Genomic DNA, 25441 nt, shown 5'->3' with positions numbered 1-25441 from the left:
CAAAACCTTTTATTGCCATTGACCATAATGCCAAACAAACCAAAATCCATACACATAGATGAAGATTGAAAAGAATTCCAATGGTGATAATAAGATTTCTTTTGAAAAGTTTGCCCTCCAAGCTTTAACAAGACACATAGAAGTGGGAAGAAGAGCAATAATAAGGAATGCTTGCCATGACATTAAATTATCAATATTAGAAAAGTTTGCCCTCCAAGCTTTAACAAGACACATAGAAGTGGGAAGAAGAGCAATAATAAGGAATGCTTGCCATGACATTAAATTATCAATATTAGAAAAGTTTGCCCTCCAAGCTTTAACAAGACACATAGAAGTGGGAAGAAGAGCAATAATAAGGAATGCTTGCCATGACATTAAATTATCAATATTAGTCTTCACCAACAAACCAATCACCATGAGACCTAATTAGACACTCTTAATGAGGGCTCAAATTCCTCTCCTTTTGAAATCCTTCTTTTTCCACATCAACTTCCCAATTTAACACTCTTAACGTGTGATTCAATCATTTTGAAACCTAATTGCACCTCTTGTGCTTAATTTTGCAATCATAAATTTTGCAAACCAGCCTCCATTTCCTCAGAATTTGATGCAATTCCTACATTAAACCACAAACAACAGAACTTAAGATAACTACAGCATAGAACTAATCAACTCAAGTTAGGAAGCCCAATGTTGATTTTTTCCATTCAAATCATCTGTTCAATCATCTGTCCAAGTGATAATGGAGAACATACTGAAAGTTTAGGATTTGCAACAAAGCTAGCATACATAGAGTTAATGCCCATTTGTATGCAACAAGTTAAAACTCTTTGCAATAAACAGAAAGTACCCCATAAAATTGACATACAACTAATTGATAACTGATACTAAAAAAATCAACACTTGATATACATATAGAATGTACAAGAGATGGAATCCCAACACTACCTTCAATAATCTTTACCATGTATCATTGGGAGTTAAATGTGCATCAAATGGTCAACCTACAAAGGTTTGCAGTACATAATAAAAGATGACACACCAGATTGATTTCACCCAGAATCCTACATTGTCACTTTTGCTTTCTATTGTTAATTTTGCCAATCTTCTAACATGAGTTGATTATGTCCAAGTCATGCATCTTTATGTTCCACTAATATCATATTGCGACAATTTAGCTCCAAAGGCAATGGAGAATGGCATCATTAATTTAGAACACTATATATCATCAAAGAAAAAATAAATTTTGATATTTTGAGAAAAAATAAGTTTGATGTTCCCACAGCACAAATAATAAAGCTTGATTTATTCCAATCACAGGACAGCAGTAATAACTATTTGTTCTCTCTATGGCCTGTTAACTGGATTATGAAAACAAGATTATTTAATATACATTATTACATCCAAGAATATTGTTTATGTAAACCATGTTCATAGTATATGTCACTATAGACAGTTACAAGTGTACAGACTTACTACTCCTGCTCTCACCAAAGGATCAGTGACATCTCATTTATCATTGTGAACCCTCCCATGATTTGGCATTGCAAGGTCAAATGAACCAATATCCACATTGAAAGTGAGTGATGTCACTTCATCTACATACCTCAATTCATAGTCTCCCTCCTAGCATACATGTTACAGAAAAAGAAAGCATCAGAATTTTGGTGAACACCATCCTAACTTTTTTGTGGTTATGTACCTAGACATCCATCTGGATGGGCACCTAAAGTGTTCTATCTAGTGCGAGAGGCACATGAAAAAGAAAGCAGATTTCCAATGTGTGAATAAATACATCATTAGTTAGAGGGAGATTGAGGAGATCCTATTTAGACATCCAGATGGGCACCTGAAATATTCAGCACTTTCACAAGATATAATATTATAGTAGGGTAAACAGCACAAAATTGTTCACAGAATCAGACGTAATGTAACCTATATTAACAAAACATACTATTACTGTCCTTACCATTTTGCCAGATGAAGTTGCAAGAGGACATGCAGAAGTGTATTCGAAATTAGTTCCAGGAAGCAAAACAGGCTGCTGACCAACAATACCTGGACCCCTATTACCACCACAATCTGTTTATTAATATGACTTTTCTGCAATCTATTCTCTTTGAGTGCTAGCATAAAACAGTTTAAAAACTAGGAAAAAGATAATCCCCTCTTCTAATAGTATCTCCAGCAGTGTAGAGCTTGAGGAGTTCTTCACAAACACACTTCTGCACCAGTAGAGTCATCATTAGGCAGCATTGAACTGACATCTACTCTAATGCTGGAAATGGAGGTAGGCACGAGTGTCACATTAGTGCTAATCACTTACGAGAGTTTCACTTAAACACTTACATTTGTTTCATTGTCTTTATCACATGTTAAATAAAGTCAAAATGATTAATTATTATTGGCACAACCAGCTTCATACAAGGTTTAGGAATTTAAGATAAGAGTAATTAATACTCAGAATCTTGGTTCGAAAGGAGTTATTGAGTATCAACTGGACATTTCCATTTTAGTACCTTGTTTGGCAATACCAACATTGGTCAAAAGGAAGAACAAGGGGAAAGTTTATAAACCTTCGAGAAAAACCTTAGAACAAATATGTAAATACCCTTGTTTACCATCTTCTCTCTCTCTCTCTCTCTCTCTCTCTCTCTCTCTCTCTCTCTCTCTCATAGGCCAAACGTGGTTTCATGGACTATAAAATATCTGTTTAAATTTCCCTCCTCCTTGAGACAGGATTGCTTCTTATGGAGATCATGGCCATGGACAGGGTTGTTAAATACATGCTTGAGGTTCAAAAAAGTCCCTCACATTAACTTCCTAGAATTGCATGGGAAGCAAGTAAAAAGATCCAAAAGATGCATAAAAGCCAAAATTTTGTGTTCCAATTGGATGCAAGATATAGTAAAATGGTTTGGTAGATGGGATGCAAGACACTTGCTTCATGATGCATCACTAGATTCCTCCATAAATGAGGACTTTTTGCAACGCCAATGTATCATGACATGGGACAAATGTGGAGGCTCACGCTTCACATATTATACTACATATGTTGCACCTAACTACAAAACCATATTCTTCGCGGAACGGGGAAACCGTACACATCGATACATGTTAGAGCCCATCCCGTTATTTGCCATTCGAACCATTGCTTTCATGTGACTTAGCTCACATGCATTGTGAGATGGGGCGTTGGGGCACAAGTGATGAGAGTGACCAGCTATGCACACTTTGCCTAAACAAGTTTGAGAGTCTGAGTATCACACTTTGATACAATGCTCTGCCTTTGATCATATTCGACCATGCTTTCCACATATCTTTGACCGAGCCCAATCCTCACACTAATTTCTCTCACAACCACAATGTGCAGTTTCAATTGCAACATTTGTTGGTAAAGTTCTTGAACATTGAGAGTTACTACTCACTTTCACATGTATCACGTGAAATGTAATATTTTTGTTCTCATTGGTCATATTTGACCTCCAAAGACAATAATAGAATCTATCTATCTATCTAACTACACATATTGCACCTAGCTACAAAACCATATTCTTTGCGAAACGGGGAAACCATACACATCAATACATGTTAGAGCCCATCACGTTGTTTGCCATTCGAACCATTGCTTCCATGCAACTTAGCTCACATGCATTGCGATGTGAGATCGGGCTTTGGGGCACAAGTGATGAGAATGGTCAACTATGCACACTTTGCCCTAAACAAGTTCGAGAGTCTAAGTATCACACTTTGATACAATGCTCTGCCTTTGATCATATTTGATCATGCTTTCCACATATCTTCGACCAAGCACAATCCTTGCACGAATTTCCCTCACAACAACAATGTCTTCCCTCACACAACGGCCAATCCCCCCAAACTTTGTAGAGTAATACAAAATAGTTGGTATGATGAGGAATGTCGTGATACAAGGAGATGCTTGCAACGTGATGTAACTCGGGGCATTTATACACAACCAAGCAAGCGCAACCTTCCAATGCCTTGTAAGGAAGAAGAAGAGATTGTATTTAGCTAAATTTGAAGATCATTTGTATCGCTTGTTTCTAGGCCAAGAGAGTAAAAGAGCATGGAAAATGTTAAATGAGAGGCACCCACCACACAACTAACCTCACCTCAGGTGAGGCATGAATATGCAAAGGTTCTATATGATATCCCGGGGCAACCTTCTCTTCCCCACCCGAATGCCTCACGCCCACATGAATCAACCTTCTTTACACCACAAAATGTAAGAATGCCATTGATCGGCTACAATTGGGAAGGCCCAAGATCATGATGGATTGGCGGGTGAGCACTTTATCTATGCCCGTGACATGTTGCTCCCATTGCTAGCACACATCTTTAATAGAGCCATGTGTGAAGGTTTCCCCACTAGATGGACTCAGCATACCATTGTGCCAATCCTCAAGAGTGGAGACCCCATGATGCCAAGCAACTATAGGAAAATCATGATTGGCCATTACTTGGCTAAACTATATGGGTCGATTCTAGAATCAGAATTGAGTATATGGGCAGAGCAGAATGGCTGCCATTCAGTTGGACAGGCAAGCTTTCGGAAGGGGTTCACAACTTTGGATCACATATTCACCCTCCAAGCCCTTATTGAGGAGGGCAGATCCCACAATAAGAGGATTTATTGCTGCTTTGTGGATTTCCGAAAAGCCTTTGACACTGTGACTTTGTGACAGGAAAAGTGTGGTCTTCCAAGGGCTTGTTAGAGGTGATGGCTAGCACAATTGGAGTGAAGCAAGGATGCCCACTATCCCCCACTCTCTTTGGTCTCTATATAGATGAGGTATCACATTACATAGAGAGATTGGGGAGTTCTGGAGCACGCCTAGTAGGTATAGCTATACAAATATTACTATATGCTGATGATATTGTGCTGACTTCTGACTCTCCGGAGGGACAACAAAGACATCTAAATGCCTTAAAACTATTTTGTATGGACAAAGGTTTGTCAATCAACATGGAGTAGAAACATGGGGACTGAGTCTTAACAAGGCAAATCATTGGAAAGATTTAGAGAGACCTTTAGTGTCAATGATTGCTCGCATGATAAGGAGCAAAGCATCAATGCCCCACGATATAATCCGGGCAGAGACGGAAGCAGCACCTATAATAACCGAGGCATTGTTCTGATCAATGACATTTATCCAACGTTTTTGGGAGCTCTGTAAACGAAGGTACCCAAGGTTGGCACTTATGTCATCAAGACAATTGCTTGAAAATGGAGACACTCATTGTTGGCATTCTGAAATGCAGCAATGGTTCGAGTCACATGGCATGAGTATAAATGCACTACCCCCGTTCCAATATAGCTTGGACTGTCCCCATCTAAATATAACCAAAGTAGAAAAGAACAGAGTGATCCGAACTGATATTATTACCTTGGAAAACAAGATAACATGGATCAGCCCCAAAATATCACTTGGTACAAAGATGGCCCACTATAAGACACACTTCTTACATACATTGGAGGATGGATTTGTCATCAGGCCACCTTAAATGGACATACATCTATCCTATGCGCTGCGTAGTGTGATAGGGCAGCTGCGAACTTCATCACATTAGCTACAGATTGAGGTAGGCAGATATACACGACTACCTCTAGAAGAGAGAATTTGCCAATTGTGTCATCAAGGAGTGGAATTTGAGGAACACTATGTTTGTCATTGTAGTGTCTTTTATCAAATCAGAGGGAGATACCATTGCCTCTTTAAACAAGGCTTTGGCCCACTACGCAAGGTAATGGAATATGAGGACCAATGATGCCTAGGACTTTTCTTGCTAGAGCTCAAGAGACATCGAGAAAAGTTGTTGAAGAATACAGCCACACAAACTCATCCACAAAGAACAATCACAATTTTCTTTAGCCCCATCACTCCTACTTAATGCTACAAGTCAATCACAGGATACACAAATGGGCTCCAGACTAGGACTTAACAAAGGGGTTACAATTGATCAGGAAATAGCAATTTGCCGTGCACGTAGGCCCCAACGCCCCAACCCCATGGACCACGACCTCGACACCCTTGTCATCAACAGATAAAAGCCATTATCTCCCGCCATCGTAGGTGCTTCCCTCGCTTCGGAGACATTTCCATTCTGGATCGACCTATGCTAGAGATCTTTCGAAGCCAAAAGCTACAATATACCTAACTTGAGAATCTCACATGTGCCAAAAACCACATTCCCTCGTTTCTTCTCTTCTCATCTTATTTACTTTTATATTTACTGTGTAATATTTATTTTATTTTGATTTGTTCTCAAAGACGAGACAACACTTAAGATGTAATCTCGTTAATATCTCTCTCTCTCTCTCTCTCTCTCTCTCTCTCTACAAAACACTACAAATGTACCACAAATAAATGGTGCCATTGAAATAAATGTAATCATCACTAGGCAAAACGAAGTCCATCGAGGAAAGAATTTCAACTTGCCCCAATTAACAAAATTACCACATCAATAATCCCTTCAACTTTTGTACAAACACTCTAACTCCATGCACATATCCCATTATGATGGAATCCCCAAGATCTCAAAATGAAGAAAATGATCGTCTCTAATCATTGGTTGAGGTAACTGATATTTGCAACACCCATCGTCTTGGTATCAAATACCCAAAATTTGACAAGAAACCAGACATTCCATGAAGTGATGAATCCTATCTTCCATTAGAACAATGCAAAGGTCAATAAACCCATAATTGGGCAGGATGTGTAATAAATATTGTGTTTCAACAAAATCAAAAACCTTTCACAAGAGGAACAGTCTCTAGGATCTCCAAGCTTCAAAAGTGTGTTGCATTGTCTACTACAGAAGCAGAGTATGTGGCTGCCACTGAGGCATGTGAGCTGGTTTTATGGATTTCATGTCGATTGGGAGATCTTGGCATTATAGAGTTGCGTGTTCTTCATTGTTACAATCAGAGTGCTCTTATGCTGGCACAGAATTCTATCTTTCATGCAAAGATGAAGCACATACAAGTGAAGTATCACTTCATCAGAGATGTACTTGACAACAAGAGCATTGAGCTTGTCAAAGTGCATATAGGTGATAACCCAGCAGATCTTCTCACAAAGAGTCTTCCAGCAGAGCAGTTTGCTCATTTTCAACAAATGCTGGGAGTTAGATAGATATATGTATTTCAGCTTTGCACATACGGAGACTTAGTTGATCCTTTCTCCTCTCGAAGCAAGTTGCCTTTAGGTGGGAGGTTGTTGAGTATAAAGGGCCACCATACCTTTTATTAGTGCACAAGTGTGAACACACCCTTGCCACACTTTAACCTTCATATGTATATATAAACCTAAAGAGAAGACACCGAAAAGAAGGAACTATTGAGCATCTCTCTATCTCTGCCTCTGCTTCTGCAGCTGTCTCACTCAATGTCTGTATGTGTGTCTGGTTCAGAGGTGCCATTAATCTGCTCTCAGCTCCCTTCAGTTCAAAGTCCATTGTATGCATTAACCTTGAAACAAAGGATCACTTAGCACGATCATAAACTTTCGCCAAATTTAATTGCACCATAATCAACTCATGATGAGTAAATCAGCTATAATCCATGGCCATTTGAACATCAAGCACATCCTTGTTAAGCCCCTGTTGGACGTTGTATGGTGAAAATTATATTGGGCTATGTGTATCAACTTTGGCAAATAATTTTGTAATCTATTTGCCAAGACCTTTGTAAATACCACAAGATCAGTTCATTGTTACACAAGATAATGCAATATATTTTCCTTGGCACATAATGAATATCTTGTTAGATTCAAATTGTGTGCAATTTGCAACTATTTGAAGAATATTTAATTTAGAAATATGATACAAGTTCAACCCCTTACCTGACATGTTCAGTTCTACCATTTGCATCTGTGATACACCAATGCCTACTTAACACCTGTACAGGTCTAGCACAAGTGTTACTAATGCGGACTCTATAGGCAAAAAAGTATTGTCCTTTCAAGGGCTGGCTGCGTTCACTGATGTAAATGCTCCTCACTTCCACTCGAATTCCCTGCTATCACAAATTATTTATATGACTTTTTACCTTTCCTATATAATAATACACATTTCTTTTACATACCTTACACAATTCAAGGTGATAAATTGATTAAAAATTAAGCTAATAAATCATGATTGTAGTAAGAATTGAACAAAGGAAAGAAAAAGTTACATGTGTAATAGTATCGCTGTAACAACGTGGATCAGAAACACATTTCGGTAACATGTCCTCTAACTGCTTACGATACTCCGTGGCATCCTGAACTATGGCCAGTCAGCACTTTTCATAAATAAAATAAAGTTACATACACACACAGTTTGAATCTACATAATGTATATATCAAATCTAAATAAATGAGGTACTTTGTGGCATTCTGAAAATTGACAAGCCAATGGTCTCCATAAGGAAAAAAAGAACAGCATATATAAAGTAATAATCTATACCTACTTATATACAAAGTAGTAGTCTAATATATATATATGATTCAAACCTAAGCAATTTTGGTACTTTGTGACATCTTGAACTTTAGTCACTCAGCACAAAAATGATGAAGAAAAGATTAACATAGATACATACTTCAAAACGTTCCTCTTCCACAGCTTTATTGATCAGTGTTTGTAGCTTTAACACTGGATCTTGCTCCAAGAGTGCATTGATGGTATCACGCGTAGATGCAGCATTGGCATAATCCTGAAGAAAAACAAATCACAGTAAGGCACATTAATAGAGTATATTTTATACCAGAAATTCTCCCACAAACTCGAAACTGAATGAGTTCCATTCCTCAAATGTAAATATATGTCGAACATCAATGGTACAAACAAATGTGAGAAGAACAAGATGTCCATATGTGATCTTTGATTGCCTGAAATCTTATTTTCTGTGTTACAACAAGATAGCCATTGACTAGGCATAGTACAAGCTTTCTACATTCATTTTACCTCCTTAAAAGCAAAACTTTCATATAATAATGATAATAACTGATCTTTAAATACTTGAATCAAAAAAATTCTATGCTGGAAAATTCAAGTGTACAAAAAATATCTGAATTGGTCACAACAAAAATGAATCAAGATGGCAATTTGTCAGCCACAAAAGCATTCATATACCTTGTAGCACTACCACCTTTACTTGCCAAAAGAATAAGTAAAACAAAAACATAACACACATATGGACATTGAAAGGTAACATAGCAGCATTATCGTCCTCCCAATGTGTATGCATATAGGAAAAAAAGTCTGGATTTAACACATGAAAAGACGATACGTACATGAAAGAAGATAGGTGTATGAACGCGAGGAAGAACATTAGAGTTAAGATGTGCGTATGGATATGAAAAATGGGATGAGATTGCGCATGAACATGCTGAGGAAGCTCAACTTCGATATGAAGAAGTAGAAGAAGATAAGACTCAACACATGCATAAGTAGATCATGAAACAAGATCAAATTTAGCATATGCCTATGGAAATGAAGAAGAAGAGGATGATAATGATGAGACTTAAGATATACGTATAGATTGGGAGAATCATTGTAATACATGCATATGGACATGAGAGATAAAGGTTATTCTAACACAAAACATATATAATTGAAGCATAAGAAGAAAAACAAATGCATATAACAAAAATAAGTAAATAAATGGCAATAACGTATCTGACCTCTTGTGCGATTGCCATCTCCATTTGCCTGTGGAGTTGTTGGAGCATCTCTTCTGCAAAAGAGGAGGCGCTGTTGAGCCTTGGCTTCCCAGAGGAGCTGGCCGAAATCCTAGAGCTTCCAGTAGGCGGCAGGTGAAGAGACAGGCTTCGGCTGCTGGGGAGGATCGGAGGGCAAAGGGAGGGGGAAGAAAGGAGTTTCCAGGGCGATCTGGTTCTTGCATCAGGCTGAGGGCGAGAGGAATGACTGAGGAATCGAAGGGAAGCAGCCATTTGCGTTGCTTCCCACATGAAATCAGTCAGAAGCTTTCTCTTCAGCTCCACATTTGATATAGTTCCGACTGTGTGTGTGTGTGTTTAGAAAACCGGTTCGGTTCAAGCTTGAAAACACTCAAACTGGTTAAGGCTTAACCGGTTTAAAACCGGTTAAGCTGAAACCGAACCATAGCTGATTCCTACCACTAGGGTAAAACCTTACCCAATGTAGACTAGAAGGTCATGGATTTAGCCCCTACATTTTATAGTGGCATCTAGTAAATTAAGAGAATATGTATGTGCAGGGTAATAAAGAGGTGAGATAATTGGAGCTGAAACCGAACCATAGCTGATTCCTACCACTCGGGTAAAACCTTACCCAATGTAGACTAGAAGGTCATGGGTTTAGCCCCTACATTTTATAGTGGCATCTAGTAAATTAAGAGAATATGTATGTGCAGGGTAATAAAGAGGTGAGATAATTGGGTTTCGAACCTAAGACATAGTATTAATAGTGTAACGACTTATCACTAGGGTAAAATGAGAGAGAGAATATTCATTGGTATCCAAGTTGTTGGCAATCTCAAGGATATTATTACATTGAGATGGAAAAGAATGTCTAAACTCACATTTGAATTGAATGGCAAGGCTAGGCTTGGTCTCACAATTCAATCAAACAACAAGGATGGGCTTGGTAATTGTGGAATATGCTATCTTAAAATCACATAGGAATATAATGGCCTTTCCAACACTCCGAAATAAATTTCACACATCACAAGGATATGGCATATTTGCCAATCAATATTGGCATTGCCTTGTCTAGTCTTCCTTGCCCTAGAGTTGGTGGTCGAGGAACCATGGAAAGATTGGTGTTTTGGTATTGAAAAATCAATATTATTTGTGGTGCACACTAATGATGTGTGCCATAAGTTGGTTAAGGATAGAGCTTGGTTAGCAAATAAGGTTTTGGATACCTAGCACATTACTCTGACGTGTAAAATGGTGACATGTGTGGCATTCTTGCTTCACACATGAATAAATATGTACACCCTCACTTGTTCAATAGGTCAAAGGATGTATTGATCCATCATGAACCTTTACCTTTTGTTTGAATTGACAAGTCAAATCTTACATTCTTGCTTGTGCTTATTAGGCCAAACAATTCTATCTCAATTCGCAAGATTGTCTAGCAAAGACTAGAAGATCATGTGCTCAACCTAGAAAATCTATAGTGGCATCGAGTAAATCAGAACATGAAGTAAGATTTGAACCAAAGTTCATAACTTAATTTAAACTTGGTAATAGGCCTAATACAAGAAAAAAAAAGAAAGGTGATGATATATTGACGTCCATGGACAAACATGACATGATGGGAGGTGGTGAGGAAAACACAGCAAATTGGTTTCATACATTACCTACATATAAACAAAAGAATAATGCATTCACTTAAGGATAATTACCTACACGTAGATATTGCCATTATAATTAAATAAAACAAACGGGTGACAATTTCACCCAAAAACTCAACAAGTAGACCAATCAGAGTCATATCCATGACACACTGAAGGGTTAGGAATATCGAGTTTTTTTGGTGAATGTGATATCATTTCATTCGTTGAAGAGACAAGAACATTGGATTTTCTTGGTGAATGTGATTTCATTTCTTTCGTAGAAGGGTAAGGAGCATCAGATTTCCTTGGTGAATGTGAGTTAGTTTCTTTAAACGACCCCTGAGATTGATTTTCCTCCTCGTTTTCACAAGCCTTGGTGAAGCCATGCACGTTTCTTAGATCCATAATGGTTGAGGTTAGTGCAGGATTTGTATTGACTTTTACTCTGTTACCATACAATCCCATCACTCTATCTCTACATGAGCTTTTACCATCATTGTCTTGGACATCATATGATGAATGAGTTGCATCATTCTTCGGTTCATGTTTGAAATGTCTTCCATCTTGAATTTGTTTACTGACGAGGTCAAACATATTTAAAAATTGTTGTAAGGTCTTAAACAAATCAAGTTGTCGCTGTGGCTGGTCATCACCATTCTCTCCAAAATATTCACATACATTTTTGAGCTTCATTAGGCTTGTATCCAGAAGCTCTTTGAGCTCAACAACATTACAGAAGCATTCCTCGTAGAATGGAACCAATGAGTCAAGAAACTGAGAACGGAACACCGAGAGGTCAGTGACATCATCTCTTGCAAAGTCTATTTCCTGATTTGTTAGTTTTAACCCAACTTCCAACTCTTGGATGCTTGCAATAATATTTTCAAGCTTCAAATTGGATGCAGTTTTTATAGTTTTCAGCTCATCTCTAAGGTAGAGAATCTGCATCATAAAGAGTATATTATATACATATACTTGTGAAAAGAAAAGAAAGGCAAACAGTCCACATGAACGCAGCTTCAAACAACTCTAGGAAATTTTTACCATTTGAAAGACTAGTTTTGAAGATAAACAACTGCACAAAAAGTGATGACAAAAGAAAAAAAATCAAAGAAATTAAAAGAAAACCCAATTGCGAAAAGAACAAAGGAAAACAAACAAGCATGCATCTGAACAAAGAAGTATACTGAGGTAAGCTATTGGTTTAAAACTTTGCAAAATTATGAATGTGTGCAAAGGAAGACGCAAAAAGAATCAAAATCAATGTACAGAACATTTCATACCTGCCCATCCACCTTCAGAAGCTCTGCTACAACAAAATGCAGAAGTGACATCTGCTTATTAGATCCTTTAACTTCCACCAGTTTTAGTAATGCATCTAACTTGAAGCCTTTTGCATCTCCTTTACTAGTATCACCATTCAGGTAGTTTCCAACCGCCAAAACTGCCTCTAGAATCTTAACAAACTTCCTACTACCTTTAAGCTCGTCACAACCATACTGTAATTGCAGTAGCTCTTTCTTTACCTGGAAATGAAAGAGACATAGAAGCATGAATGCAAGTAAATGTATTTTCTCTCAAAGGCAGCAACTCATTGCTGGAAATAGTTCTAGTCTACATTGGTACTCAATGTTGTCAACATATTTCTTGGCAAGCCCTTAATAAAGCCTACACTAAACTCATTATTCCAAAGCTTAAGGAAATGCAGTCACTCTGCTTTATTTTGCACCAATCTAAAGAAAATTACATTAAAAGAAATCATGACATACTTGGTTGATGGAATTGCTGCTTTGAGTCATGAAGTAAAGGACTCGTATTCGTTTCTCCACCCGTGGGATAAGCATAATCTCCAAGTAATATCTATTAGTAAGATGAAATTGACGGCACAGAAAACAAATTACGTCATGCAAACATTATTGCACTAATGATTTTAAAAGAAGTAAAAGTTTCAGTTTCAAGATTCACCCCTTCTCCAAGTGCCAAGTTAAATATTCGCCCTTTTTGAAGGGCCCATCCCAATGCTAACTATCACAGAATTGCAGCTGCCTGAAAACTGATAAGGTCAAATCCTTTTTCACTACTGATATAGATTGAATGTGTTCTGTTTTACCATTCTTGTCATTTGCATCATCTATTGATTATCTACAGATTTCACTAACATATAACCTTCTTCACTTAGGCCTTCCTAAAATCCTAACTCTGCACAGTTCAACTTCTCAAACTAATATGCACTATAAACCAGTGTGGATGCATAGCACCAAGGGAATATTTGAAGAGTTGTAATTTCCACCAGCTGCAAGGAAAGCTTGCCATCTTTTATTAATTTCCTGGAAGAAACAGTGTGTGTATCCCACGGCCACTGCAGGGTGGCCATGAGCTCATGCCAAATCGCCAGCAATACATGTGTAATAGACTCAGCATTCTGGCAAAGGGCATGGACTCCTCCAGATACACCATAACATGATGGTGGAAATGATAGATAATATATTATACATGAATCATCATTTAATATTGTAAGAGGGCAACATATCCATGCTGCCTCAAGAATATCTTGAAGCTATCAACATCAAGGCCGGGGAGGTTGTAAGGAATCCCCCTAATCAGATAGGTGAACATCTGGCCTATGCTACTAGTACAAGTTCCTATCAAAGAAAACCAAGCCTATGTAATCATTGAAAGTCTTTGTGTTGAGTTTCATGCTGAATAGTATATCATGGAACAGCACTAACAGGATCTTTTCACGAAGGCCTCGCAACATGTGGTGTACAACATCATGCCTAGTGGAACCTGGTTGACCACCGCCACTCTTATCCAGCAAGGACACATTAGCAGTGATGAACAAGTTTTTGTCTTGATTTTACATACAATCGGAAGATTTAGTGATTAAAAACATTGAAATGACTAGAAAATCTAGTAATTTAAGCAGAATACCTATTCACCAAAAAGAAGCTTTTACTTACACAATTTTAATGAATACAAGAGGCCATGTGTTATTAATTTATAAGGTTCTCACTTTTCTACTTCAGCCAATTGCTGTGGATCACCATTGAATTCTTTCAGCAGACATATATCCTCCTTTGTCGGCAAAGTACGCATGAGTACATGAAGTGTCTCACTTGTCAAAACTCGTTGATCAATTTCATTCAATGCTTTGCAAAGATCAGAGAAGGGTCTACGCAAGCTGGACAATTGAATGCTTACATTATGTGCTCTCTTTGTGTCAATAACATGAATGCCTTGAGGTTTCTTCTTCATTAATATGGTCTGATACAAATTTGAAAGAATCTCCAATAGTTTATTTATATATATAGATAAATAAATACAGAAGAAATATATACAAAAGTATATTAAAATATATATGTATATATCATTCCAAAACGTTATTGTTAAGTGTGAATGTGTCATGTCCATACAAATATATTCAGGGTGGATAATATAGCCAGATAGTAAGGGACAGCAATGCGGTAGTCCTTATTAAAAAAGGGGGACAATGTAGGTGATTCTGGATAGACAATGTTCACCATATCATCGAGCAAAAGTCCATTAAAAGACTGGTATAAAAGTATGACCATTGAATGACTGCTATACAATTCTCTAGTCTAGTAAATGGGAAGTTGTTGAAATGTATGTCATTTTGGTTGTAAATGTAGCAAGAGAAAATCTACCATGCATTAGCTTGTATGCAAAATTTCAACAATCCCATTGCGATAATATTGATAGATGGTCATTGGTAATTAAATCAACCAAGAAAAAATAATAACAGCCCACCAAATATGAGTATCCACTTTATAAGTACAAATTACAATGTTCTCAAAAGCACAGCTTGATCTAGTCAAACCAAATTTCATAAAGGTATTATTGTAGGAGGACAACAATTAAGGCTTCATGGCAGCAATTACTGAACGTATGTATTTCTCTTAGGATTCCTTACTCTTCATGTGTTCAACACTTGGTTGTCTCATGGCAAAAAGCGCTCTGCTCCATCTCAAAGGATTTTGAAGTTTGTTGGAGCATGGAAATTATTACACATCCCCCCCAATTATGGGGTTAGCTAGCAACAACTACAAAAAAATATTGCATTGATGCAAGGTCCTTTACCTTTACAAACAGAAGCGCAACCATGGATTAATTGGTGTTTATTGGGTAAGACACCATTTTTACAAGTCACTACTAATATCTTGCATCATTGCTCCATTGAGTCTCTTCGATGGCTATCATCTAAGGCTGAACAAGAATGGAAAATACATAACTTTGATCATGGATGGTGGCAGATCTTAAAACATAATTAATATTCTAAATTGTCACTTGTAGCAAAGGTCTTCATTTGGAGAGTTTTGATTGGGGGTTTGCCTTTGGGATTAAGTCTAAAGCAACATGGACTAGCAACAGACTTGGAGACTATGTATTTGTTGTTCAAACTTCAAAACACAATAATAGGCCTGGCTTACTAAATAAAAGTTACAAGTGAAAGTATTTTTGTACTCCCAGCGTAATATAAAATAAGACTGCCATAACTAGGTCTCAACAATCATATATGAATTAGCCATCTGTTGGTTGAAAAGTCAAGATCTTCTTAAGTATTGTTTGATTTATTGTCGACATGTCAATATCAAACCTCAAGACAATAATAGGTCTAGCCTCCTGAATAGAGGGTTCAAGTGAAAGAATTTTTCTATTCATCGTGAAAAGACTGGCATGTAATGTAAAATAAGGGTGCCATATCTAGGACTGAACAGTCATAAATGAATCCTTTGTCTTTGGTTGAAAAGCCAAGACCCTCCTAAGTATTGTTTGGTTTACTATTCACATGTCAGTACCAAAATTGATTCAATTTAAAGTGGGATTGAAGCTGAGCTCTTCTACCTTTCCAGCTTCTGCATTTGGAGTTGAGGTGTTTGCAGAAAATAGCATTTCAAGCTGTTTGAAATCCATGCAGCTATTCGCTGACTCAACAGCTGCTTCCTTCCAAACCGTTTTTTGTGTTAATGGCACACTTATCTTGCTCCAACTCAGCTGCTTCATTTTAGCTTTTTTAGCATCTGCTGGATTCTCTTCCAGATTGGCATCTGATTCCTTTATATTGTCATTCCTCTTTGGCATTGCATGAGGTGGAGCTGGTGGCGGTGGTGTTATTGGTGACTTCAAGACAGCTTTTAATGGTGGTGGTGGTGGTGGTGGTGGCGGCGGCGGTACTCGTGGCGGTGGTGGAGGTGGTGGAGGTGGTGGAGGTGGTGGAGGAGGTGGTGGTGTGCATAGATATGTCGAAGGCGGTGGAGGTGGAGGTGGATGAGAGGAGACACAAGCATTGCTAGGCTGCAAGTTAGCAGTAGGTGTACTCTGCGGTAGTAAGGGATGTAAATGTGGATCTGATAAAAGCTGTGCTGTAGGTGGAGAAGTGACAAGGGGAACAGTTTGCACTATCAACGATTTGACAGGCGGTGACGGTGAAAGGGGAGGTGATGGCAATGTTAGTGGCAATGGGCATATTGGTGTTTGTAAAGATTGATTCCCATGACCTTTCTGTTGAGCTTCACTATGTGATGCAGCTGAACCACCATTTTTGCCACTATCTATGCTGGTAAAAACAGAACATTTTTTATCAAGCAAAAGAATCCTCCTTTTACACAATATATTCCTGATATTTTTCTTTAGTCTAAGATTAAATGTAGGTCCACTTTTCAAATTGTTCTTGCAATTCTGGTTCAAGTATCTCCTTTCATTTTCCAATGAGAGGAACTTGTGAATATCTGCATTGAAAATCTTACGGTGCAATGGAATTATATTCATATGCTCCATGTCAGATGATGACAAGCCAACTGTCCTTTCATCCCTCATCAACCTAATGTTCAGGTAGCTCTGGGTGGAGATCACTTTATTTTTAAGATGAGAATTAGAGCTCTTTAAACTTCGTATAATCTGTGTATTTGGAGTGTTTTCAGAACCTGCATTCTCACTGCATCTGTTTCCATGCCATAGTCTGCCAATTTTAAATCTTTTGATGCTCTTGTGACATTTCAGCCTTGTCTGTATCAACTTTCTTTGGCACGTAAAGAAATTTATAGACGGCTCGCAGCTTCTACATATAGAATCATCTTTCTCTCTTAGTTGATTTTTCTGGATCTCGTGAAGTAATCCATGCCTCTTTGATTTTAAACCTATTTATTCCACAACTATAGGTAGATAAATATGCATGTTATCGTGGAGAAACACATGCAAAATTTAATACATGCCACATGTAATTGTTGGGGATGAAAAGGGAGAATTATGCAATTGTGATCAAGTTTTTGGCATGAATCCACTAAATTCTTTACATATACTCTGTGGACAAAGCCTTACGCTCTCTACTCACAGGAGGGTTGATCACTCTCAAATAAATATCTCCACTGTTTGACAAAGAATATTAGAAGGCGAGTAGAAGCTTCTTCCATTGTTAGCCATCTATAGAAAGATTGAAGAAATATCGTGTCAGTTAATGTAAATTGTACTGGATGATCAATGATCTGATATTTATTTACTCTTGATTTGATTAAATTACCTGTGAAAAACATCATAACATCTTTCTTTATTTAAAATTAAAGGCCCAATTAATGACCCTAGCCTCAAAACATGTGCCCAATCATTACCAAACGATGACAGCTTAAATAACAGAAAAGAAAGATCCTTCAGGATTCTATAGTTGCGCTCTGGTAAACTGTTCAACAGCATCCGTATAACATATCGCTGAGAATCAAAATTTCTGTTTTCTGTAAATGGAATTCAATACATGAACAATACTATGAGCAATAGTCATATATATATATTATAAACTCACCATAGCATTGTTGTTGAATATTTTCAAGAAAAAATAGAAGCATACAAATAAAGAAAGAGAAAGACACATCAACATCTTTTAAGAGGCCAAAATGGCCTATAAGACCAAACAAGAGATTACATCTTAAAGTGGTGTCTCATCTTTGAAAACAAAACAAAAATAGACATAACTACACAAAAGACTACATAGAAATAAAATTAAGATGTGACTCAAAACGTTCTTCATCTATAAATGTAGAATTCTTAAGCTAGATAAATTGTATTGTTTGTCTTGGAAAGATCTCTAGTATAGATCTACCTAGAATGAGAGGTCTCCAAAGTGAAGAAAGCACCTACAGTGCCCAAAGATAATGGCCTTTATCTATTGGTGACAAGGGAGGTGAGATCGTGGTCGATGAGGCTAGGGCTTACATGCATGACTAATTGCTATTCTCTTTGTGTAGTCTTTAATTGACTTGCCGCATGAGTAGGAGAGATGGGACTATAGAAAGTTGTGATTGTTGTTTGTTGATGAGCTTGTGGCTGTGTTGTCCTTCAATAACTTCTCCCTATGTCTCTTGTGTTCTAGCAAGAAAAGCCCTAAGCATTTTTAACTCTCATAGAGTTGGAGTATGCGGAAGCATAGCGCGTGCGTGAGAGTGGGTGTATGAGCAAGAAAAGGAATCAGAGAAAATAACCAGAACTATTAAAATACACATTAGGGGGATGACAACTTATGCATTGAAGAGAAAACTATATTAATTAACTAACGATCATCAACTAAACACAATGGGCCAAAGGGGTTTTATATATGAGTTCTCAAGGGACTGCCACATTAAATGTGGTTGCTGGAATCTATTCATAGATACCTACTCAAGTATGATTTTGTCATAAGAATATCTTATATTCTTTGACCACATTTACACTTGACAACTAACTAGATATCATAATCTAGTTCTTCATGTAACTAGATAGTTCACACGGATTACAATAAAGTGTGCTCACACACTTTTTCACACGTTGTGCTTTTCTTCACAAGTACATGTTCACACGAGTTGAGCTTGATTCTCAACAGTTTTCATATTCCATTACCTAAAGAGACAATGATATCTCCCTTTTATTCCATTAAAAATAGTACAATGACAAACATAATTTTCTTTATATTCCCCTCCTTAATGACAAATTCTTTTTTCTAGAGGTATTCGTGCATATCTACCTACCTCAGTCTCTAGCGGATGTGAAGAAGTTAATAGGTGCCTATAACACCATGTAATGCATAAGATAGATATATGTCCATATAAGAGGGCCAGATGATGAATCCATCCTCAAGTGTATATAAAAAGTGTGTTTTATAGTGCGTCATCTTCTTACTAAGCGATGTTGTGGGGTGATCCATGTTATTTTGTTTTCCAACGTCATAATATTAGTTTGGATGACTCTATCCTTTCCCACTTTGCTCATGTTTAGATGGGGACAATCCAAGCTATAGTGGAGTGGGAGTGGTGCATTTATATTTATGCCATGAGACTCGAACCATTATTCTCAGCATACCAACATAAGTGCCAACCATAACCACCTTGGTTTAGCGAGTTCCCAAAGCCTTTGGATACTAGTCATTGATCGGATTAATGCCACGATAATTATTGTGACAACTCCCATCTCTGCCTAGATAATATATGGAGCAACTATGCTTTGCTCCTTATCATGCAAGCAATCATTGAGACAAAAGGTCTCTCTAAACCTTTCTAGTTATTTGCCTTGTTAAGACTCGGTCCTCGGGTTTCTACTCCAGAGAGAAGAGTTGATATGACAAGTGTATCCCCCACAATTTAGTTTGTGGCTCTTGGAACTACAAATGTGCACATTGTCTTTCAAGAGCACCAAAGGCTACATATCCACAAGAAAGTGAAGCACAGGAACACTCTTGTAAGAGAACCAAAGCCCTTTGAATGTTACTCCTAGGTATGTGTAGGATCGTGTGTGTGACACATTTTCCTCTCCCAAGAAGAATTTTGGTTCTGATCTTGTTACCAATGCTTGTGTGGTGTTAAATTGGTCATGAGTGCCAAGTCTATCTATGAAACATATCAAACATCCTACTTTGCAAGAGTTAGCCCTCATCTAGGCATTATTACTCTTAGCAACAAAAACACAAGCATGAAGGTCAATTTTCTCAACAGTAAGACAACCTAAGCTCTTGCTCAACTACAATTTCTTCCATTACTTCATCTTTACTTTAAACTAAGTCGAAAATTGTTGAGAATCAAGCTCAACTCGTGTGAACATGTGCTTATGAAGAAAAGCATAATGTGTTAAAAAGTGCGTGAGCAACTTTATTGTAATCCGTGTAGTTGTCAAGTGTAAATGTGGTCAAAGAATATCAGATATTCTTATGACAAAATCGTACTCGGGTGGATATCTTGATTAAATTCCACCAAACACATTTAATGTGGCAGTCTCTTGAGTACTTGCACATAAAACCCCCTTGGCCCATTGGATTTAGTTGATGATCTTTAGTTTATTAATGTCGTTTTTTCTTCAGCGCATAAGTTGTCATCCCCCTAATGTGTATTTTATTATTTCTGGTTATTTTCTCTGATTCCTTCTCTTGCTCACACCCCCACTCTCACACACACACTGCGCTTCCGCATATCCCAACTCTAAGAGAGTTAGATTCTTTAGAAAAATGTCCAATACTCCATCCAAATTCATTAAATTCACAAACTTGTTAAAGCCAGACAAATCTGCTAATAATTGCTTGAAGATCGAGGAAAAGTTTTAAAAATCATTAAGCTAGTAATCATGTGTACATAATGTGCATGGGAAACACCAGTAGAAGGCACAATTTGCATTTCAACGTGCAATGTTTGTTAATCATTTTCATCAGCTCATTTGTGACAACATCACCGAATCAAATAATTAGACTACTAACAGTCTACCATTAAAATTATAAGCTGACATTAAGAAATGTTATTCAGAGCAATATCTGCTCAATAAAACTGAATTGGCATATTCTAAAGACATCCATTGTAGTCTGGTGCAGGATGAAAAGTTTCTCCAAAACAAGGATAGTGCAATCAGATGGCCTTGATTTGTTTCTGTGGCTGGTGTCTAGGTGGGCACTGTCATTGTGCACGGCACAATGATGACACCTTTGGGTTGTAAATGGACTTGCCCCCTCTAGCTAAGCTCCAAGTTGTAACGAATCATCTGCATCATAGTTGTACCAGAGTGTGCCCCCTCTAGCTAAGCTAGTGTGGTTTATTCTTGCTAAAGAGATATATGTGTGTGTTTACCAGTCTTGCCGACAAGAAAATCGTGATCTTGTGCAGCTACAAGTAGTAACTCATCATCTGCAATTTGAATATAGGAAGAGTAATGAGTATAAAGCCACATGGCAATGTGGGTGTACTGTCCAGTTGTCATATGGAGCATCTGCATAGTTGTACCAAATCTTATGTGAAGCAATGGGGGGCTTATGCAGATTTTCTTTGACCATCTTCCATGCGCTTTTACTTTCTTTGCCAAGAACAGGTTATATATTTATTCTTCAAGTCTAGCTAGCTTGGTTATATATTTATTCAAGTCTACCTAGCTATGTTTCCCTCACAAGTTGCCTAAACACCACTCTCAGCATCATGAACCCAAGGCCACTTTTTTCTTGAATTTGTTCTGTGTGTTACAAACTTCATTATCCTACAAATATATTTTGTGAGACTTTGTCATGTGTGGTGTTGTAACCAAATCTGGATTGTGGAAAGACATACACTGCTACCAAATGCAGAACTTCTGCAATTTTCAATTGGTAAGCATAGGTTCAATTTGAGTATCTTGTGATATTTGATTATATGGCACATAAAATATTAAATGAGCTTTCTTGTTCTCATTTTCTTAAAATGTTGAGCAGAAATTTCGTTATTCCTTGATGTCTCAATATATATAAAGAATAGACATCATCAAAACCAAAGACAAGTTCCAATCTTCTTACAAAAAGGCATTGCATGCAGACATTCATAGAGTAATATAGGATATGAAAAGATAAAGGAGTACCTGCTATTGTCATAAAATATTGATAAAGAGAACTTGTAAACAGAGACCCATTTAACTTCTTAAGATGCGTAAGTACTATATTTGCTATGGCATATGGGCATATGGTAACTTTCAATGAACCTGAAAGAAGTGCAGAATCAATAAGCACACAAAAGCAAGAAAGAGATACACAAATGCTTCTTAAGAGGCTGAGATGGCCTATGAGACTGAACAAGATATTACATCAGAAACTATTGTCTCATCTTTGAGAGCAATAAGTCAACATAAATATAAGTACATTAGAAAGGCTGCCTTAGGTATCAAATATTCCTGCCAGCTAAGAATGAATATGAACGAGCTTAGATGGAATGAAACTTCAGTCTTCAAAAGATCTCTAGCATGAGCTGACAAGATAGAGAGGTCTCTAAAGAGACAAAAGTACCATTGGTAACAGGTAAAGATTTGTCAATAATTATGGTGATGAACCCATAGTTTAGATGGATGTAACTGACCTGCACCACAAATTACTTTTGCCCAATATAATATAACCCCTTTAGAATGTCATGGTCAAGAACCTACTTTATTAGCCCTCGATTGACCTGCAGAATGGGAGGGAGAGTGATGCTGCTAAAGAAGGTTGGTCCAGTTTTCATTTAACAACTTCTCTCTATGTCTCTTGGTTATTAGAGATAACAGTCCCAAGCATCATTGTTCTTTGTATTCCATTAACTTGAGAAGAGGACAAAACCTTGTGTGAAGAGGTGGTGGTATTTCCCAAGTTATTTCATAGGACACAATACAATGTCAAACATAGTGTTCCTTGGATTCCCCAACCCGATCGCATGATAGTTAGATGTGTTCCTCCATAGATCACGTCTTCAAAAAGACCAAAGAAACCTATGAGAGCAAACCTTTCATCCATTTAATCCTTAAAGGAATATTGTAAAAGAGGGAGAGAGAGAGAGAGAGAGAGAGAGAAAGAGAGAGAATCATACGCTCATTCCTAGTTTCTAGCCATGTCTTCGCAATCACAATATCTTCTTTACAAGAATGAACTAAAAACAATCCATCACAATCTGAATATCACAAAAGAACACTTTAATGTTAGACGTGTTTGCCCAAACAAACATGTTTAAGCATTCCAGTTACTCATTAACCTCAACTCTAGAAGTATTACCAGTTGAAAGGAGAACTTTTATAGCTTTTTCTAGTATCAAAACACTTTGTTCTCCCAGCATCAGACAATCAGTCCCATTTAATCTCTTGTTAGTTATGGACATTTTGAAATAGTATACATATTTTCACGTAGCGCTAACTGGATTCATATACTTCTAGTAGTACATGATACTGATAAAGCACGTTGGATGCTCTTGAAGTGGAAAAGACATCTTGCAATTTCACTGTAGTATGATGCAGAGTTGAACAATATGATGTTACAGCATTTTCTACTCAAATGAATAGTTGAATGGCAGCATAAGATCTGAAACCCTGTCAATGATAATCATGTCAAATTACTAGCTCTATGATTAAGAGGATTCAGGGTTTAAGAAGATTCTTATTTGAACTACAATGCTCCACCAGGAATCAGGTTTCAAAGAAAAGTGGGCTGAAATTAGAATGTCCATGAATACAAAAGATGGAAAGAATATTCTCTGGCTTCACAATTTTATGATCTTTAGAGAGCCTTCCTTTGCTAAAATATTCCCTTCCAATCCTCATTACAGCATTATGTACCAGATTCATACAAACTACTCATCAATAACCTGGCATACTATCAAGATCCCAACAAAAAATAAGGTATTGGATATCAACGTCTCGATGTCTTCCCAATGTTACGGTTCCTTGTATGATTATGCTCTCAAGGTTTCTTCAAGAATATATTGAACAACACTTTAAGGAAAGACGAGAGAAATGATGAGGAAAAGCAGAGCATGCAGCAAAGAAAACATATAACCAGTCCAAAGAATTTACATTGCTAGAAAGCTAACGTCTTTTAGAGGGCTCAAGTGATTCAGTTATGACTTTATAAATATTTCTATTACTGAAAGGGCAATACACGCCAAAGGTATAATAATTATATCAGAATTCTAACTGATATCTGGAAATGGGAAGGTTCTATGCCCTTCTCTTTCCATATATCAACTCCTACGAGGGAAATTTGTGTTACACCAATGTATTGAGAACATGTCTCGGATACCTGACATATTATCAACCTAACTCTAAAAGTCATTGTATGCTTAAAATGAGGTTATCTTGATCACTTGAAACCTGGAAAGCTTCATCATCTTTAATGCTATCCACAATCAAACAAAGAACACAGAGACAACAATCAAGACGATGTGACTATATCGTCAATCCAATTACAAGATCAATCATGCGAGGCTCACCTTATATCAAGAACCTATTTCCATTAAATCTGCTATTAATCTGCTCTAAATAATAACAATAAGGTAAACGTGACTAAATCTATTCACATCAAGATAAAAAGCATGAGACTCACCTGATGCCAAATCATGTAAGAACCTTGAATTCGATGAAAAGAACACCACATTTCCGTCCATTGATAAGTCCTTCCAAGAAGGTGTACATGCTAAATGTTGTCCATACGGATCTTTGCAATTGTGAATATCTTTCTAGATTGTAGCAAGAATTCCATTTCTATCTCATTGTTATGACCATCTTTCTCTGTTGCACCGTGAAAGAATTTCCATCTTGTAACGACGCATACCTTCCTGTTATCGACATGATCATTGTAAGAATGAGTATCTTTCTACCATGTAACGATGGATATCTTTCTATCCCGTATGCATGGAGGTATCTGTCAATCTGGTAACCATCAATACTTGCCTACCTCGTCGCCATGAATACCTGTTTATGTTGAACCATGAACAAGATCTTGCTGGAACATCATCACCCTCACAATACCCCTTACCATATGTATATGGCGAGCAATCTCTGCAGGCGATGGCAAACTCTTTGCAAATCAACGACATTGTTCATGTTATGTTAGCTTACACGCCCATGCATACACATACACATGTACATACATACATACATACATACATACATACATACATACATCGACGTGTCTATTCTACATCAAATCATAAAGAGGGTTGGCGAGGGAATCGCGGCCACAGACGGTGCAGGTCAGATTTCGATAAGGAAGAACGCGCGAGAAAAAAAGTTCTGCAAAGGTCGCCCAACCCTGCCAGAGATCGCCTAACCGTAGGTAAGTTTATATTAAGTTGGTCGCCCAACCATATATTTTTAAAACGGTTGGGTGACTTGTTT

General features: G+C 37.4%; 2 protein-coding genes across 7 annotated transcripts; both read right to left on the bottom strand.

Moving 5' to 3' along the window:
- Positions 1–1225: 1225 nt before the first annotated feature.
- LOC147848757 (uncharacterized) lies at positions 1226–10031 on the bottom strand. The gene is made up of 6 exons (XM_087338156.1): positions 9687–10031; positions 8603–8716; positions 8198–8284; positions 7866–8038; positions 1970–2066; positions 1226–1626 (listed from the first exon to the last, which is right to left on the bottom strand). Exons 1-6 carry the CDS (start codon positions 9972–9974, stop codon positions 1510–1512), a joined length of 876 nt encoding a protein of 291 aa, XP_087194282.1. The 5' UTR covers positions 9975–10031; the 3' UTR covers positions 1226–1509.
- Positions 10032–11399: 1368 nt separating this feature from the next.
- LOC147848756 (uncharacterized) lies at positions 11400–25147 on the bottom strand. Of its 6 annotated transcripts, XM_087338149.1 has the most exons (11): positions 24648–25147; positions 23325–23635; positions 23143–23223; positions 22169–22288; positions 17865–18072; positions 17679–17767; positions 16193–17484; positions 14343–14593; positions 13099–13189; positions 12613–12855; positions 11400–12271 (listed from the first exon to the last, which is right to left on the bottom strand). In XM_087338149.1, exons 2-11 carry the CDS (start codon positions 23425–23427, stop codon positions 11462–11464), a joined length of 3288 nt encoding a protein of 1095 aa, XP_087194275.1. In that variant the 5' UTR covers positions 23428–23635; positions 24648–25147; the 3' UTR covers positions 11400–11461. The 6 variants fall into 6 exon arrangements, with proteins under 6 accessions (XP_087194275.1, XP_087194277.1, XP_087194276.1 ...); XM_087338151.1 differs by lacking the exon at positions 22169–22288; XM_087338150.1 differs by lacking the exon at positions 23325–23635.
- Between the last annotated feature and the right edge of the window lie 294 nt (positions 25148–25441).

Source organism: Azolla caroliniana, unplaced genomic scaffold, assembly GCF_043228905.1.
Source record: "Azolla caroliniana isolate FFs.n. ecotype wild unplaced genomic scaffold, voAzoCaro1.0.p SCAF_233, whole genome shotgun sequence".
NCBI lineage: Eukaryota > Viridiplantae > Streptophyta > Polypodiopsida > Salviniales > Salviniaceae > Azolla > Azolla caroliniana.
The sequence above is the reverse complement of the archived record's forward strand: the minus strand, read 5'-3'. Positions and strand labels throughout refer to the sequence as shown.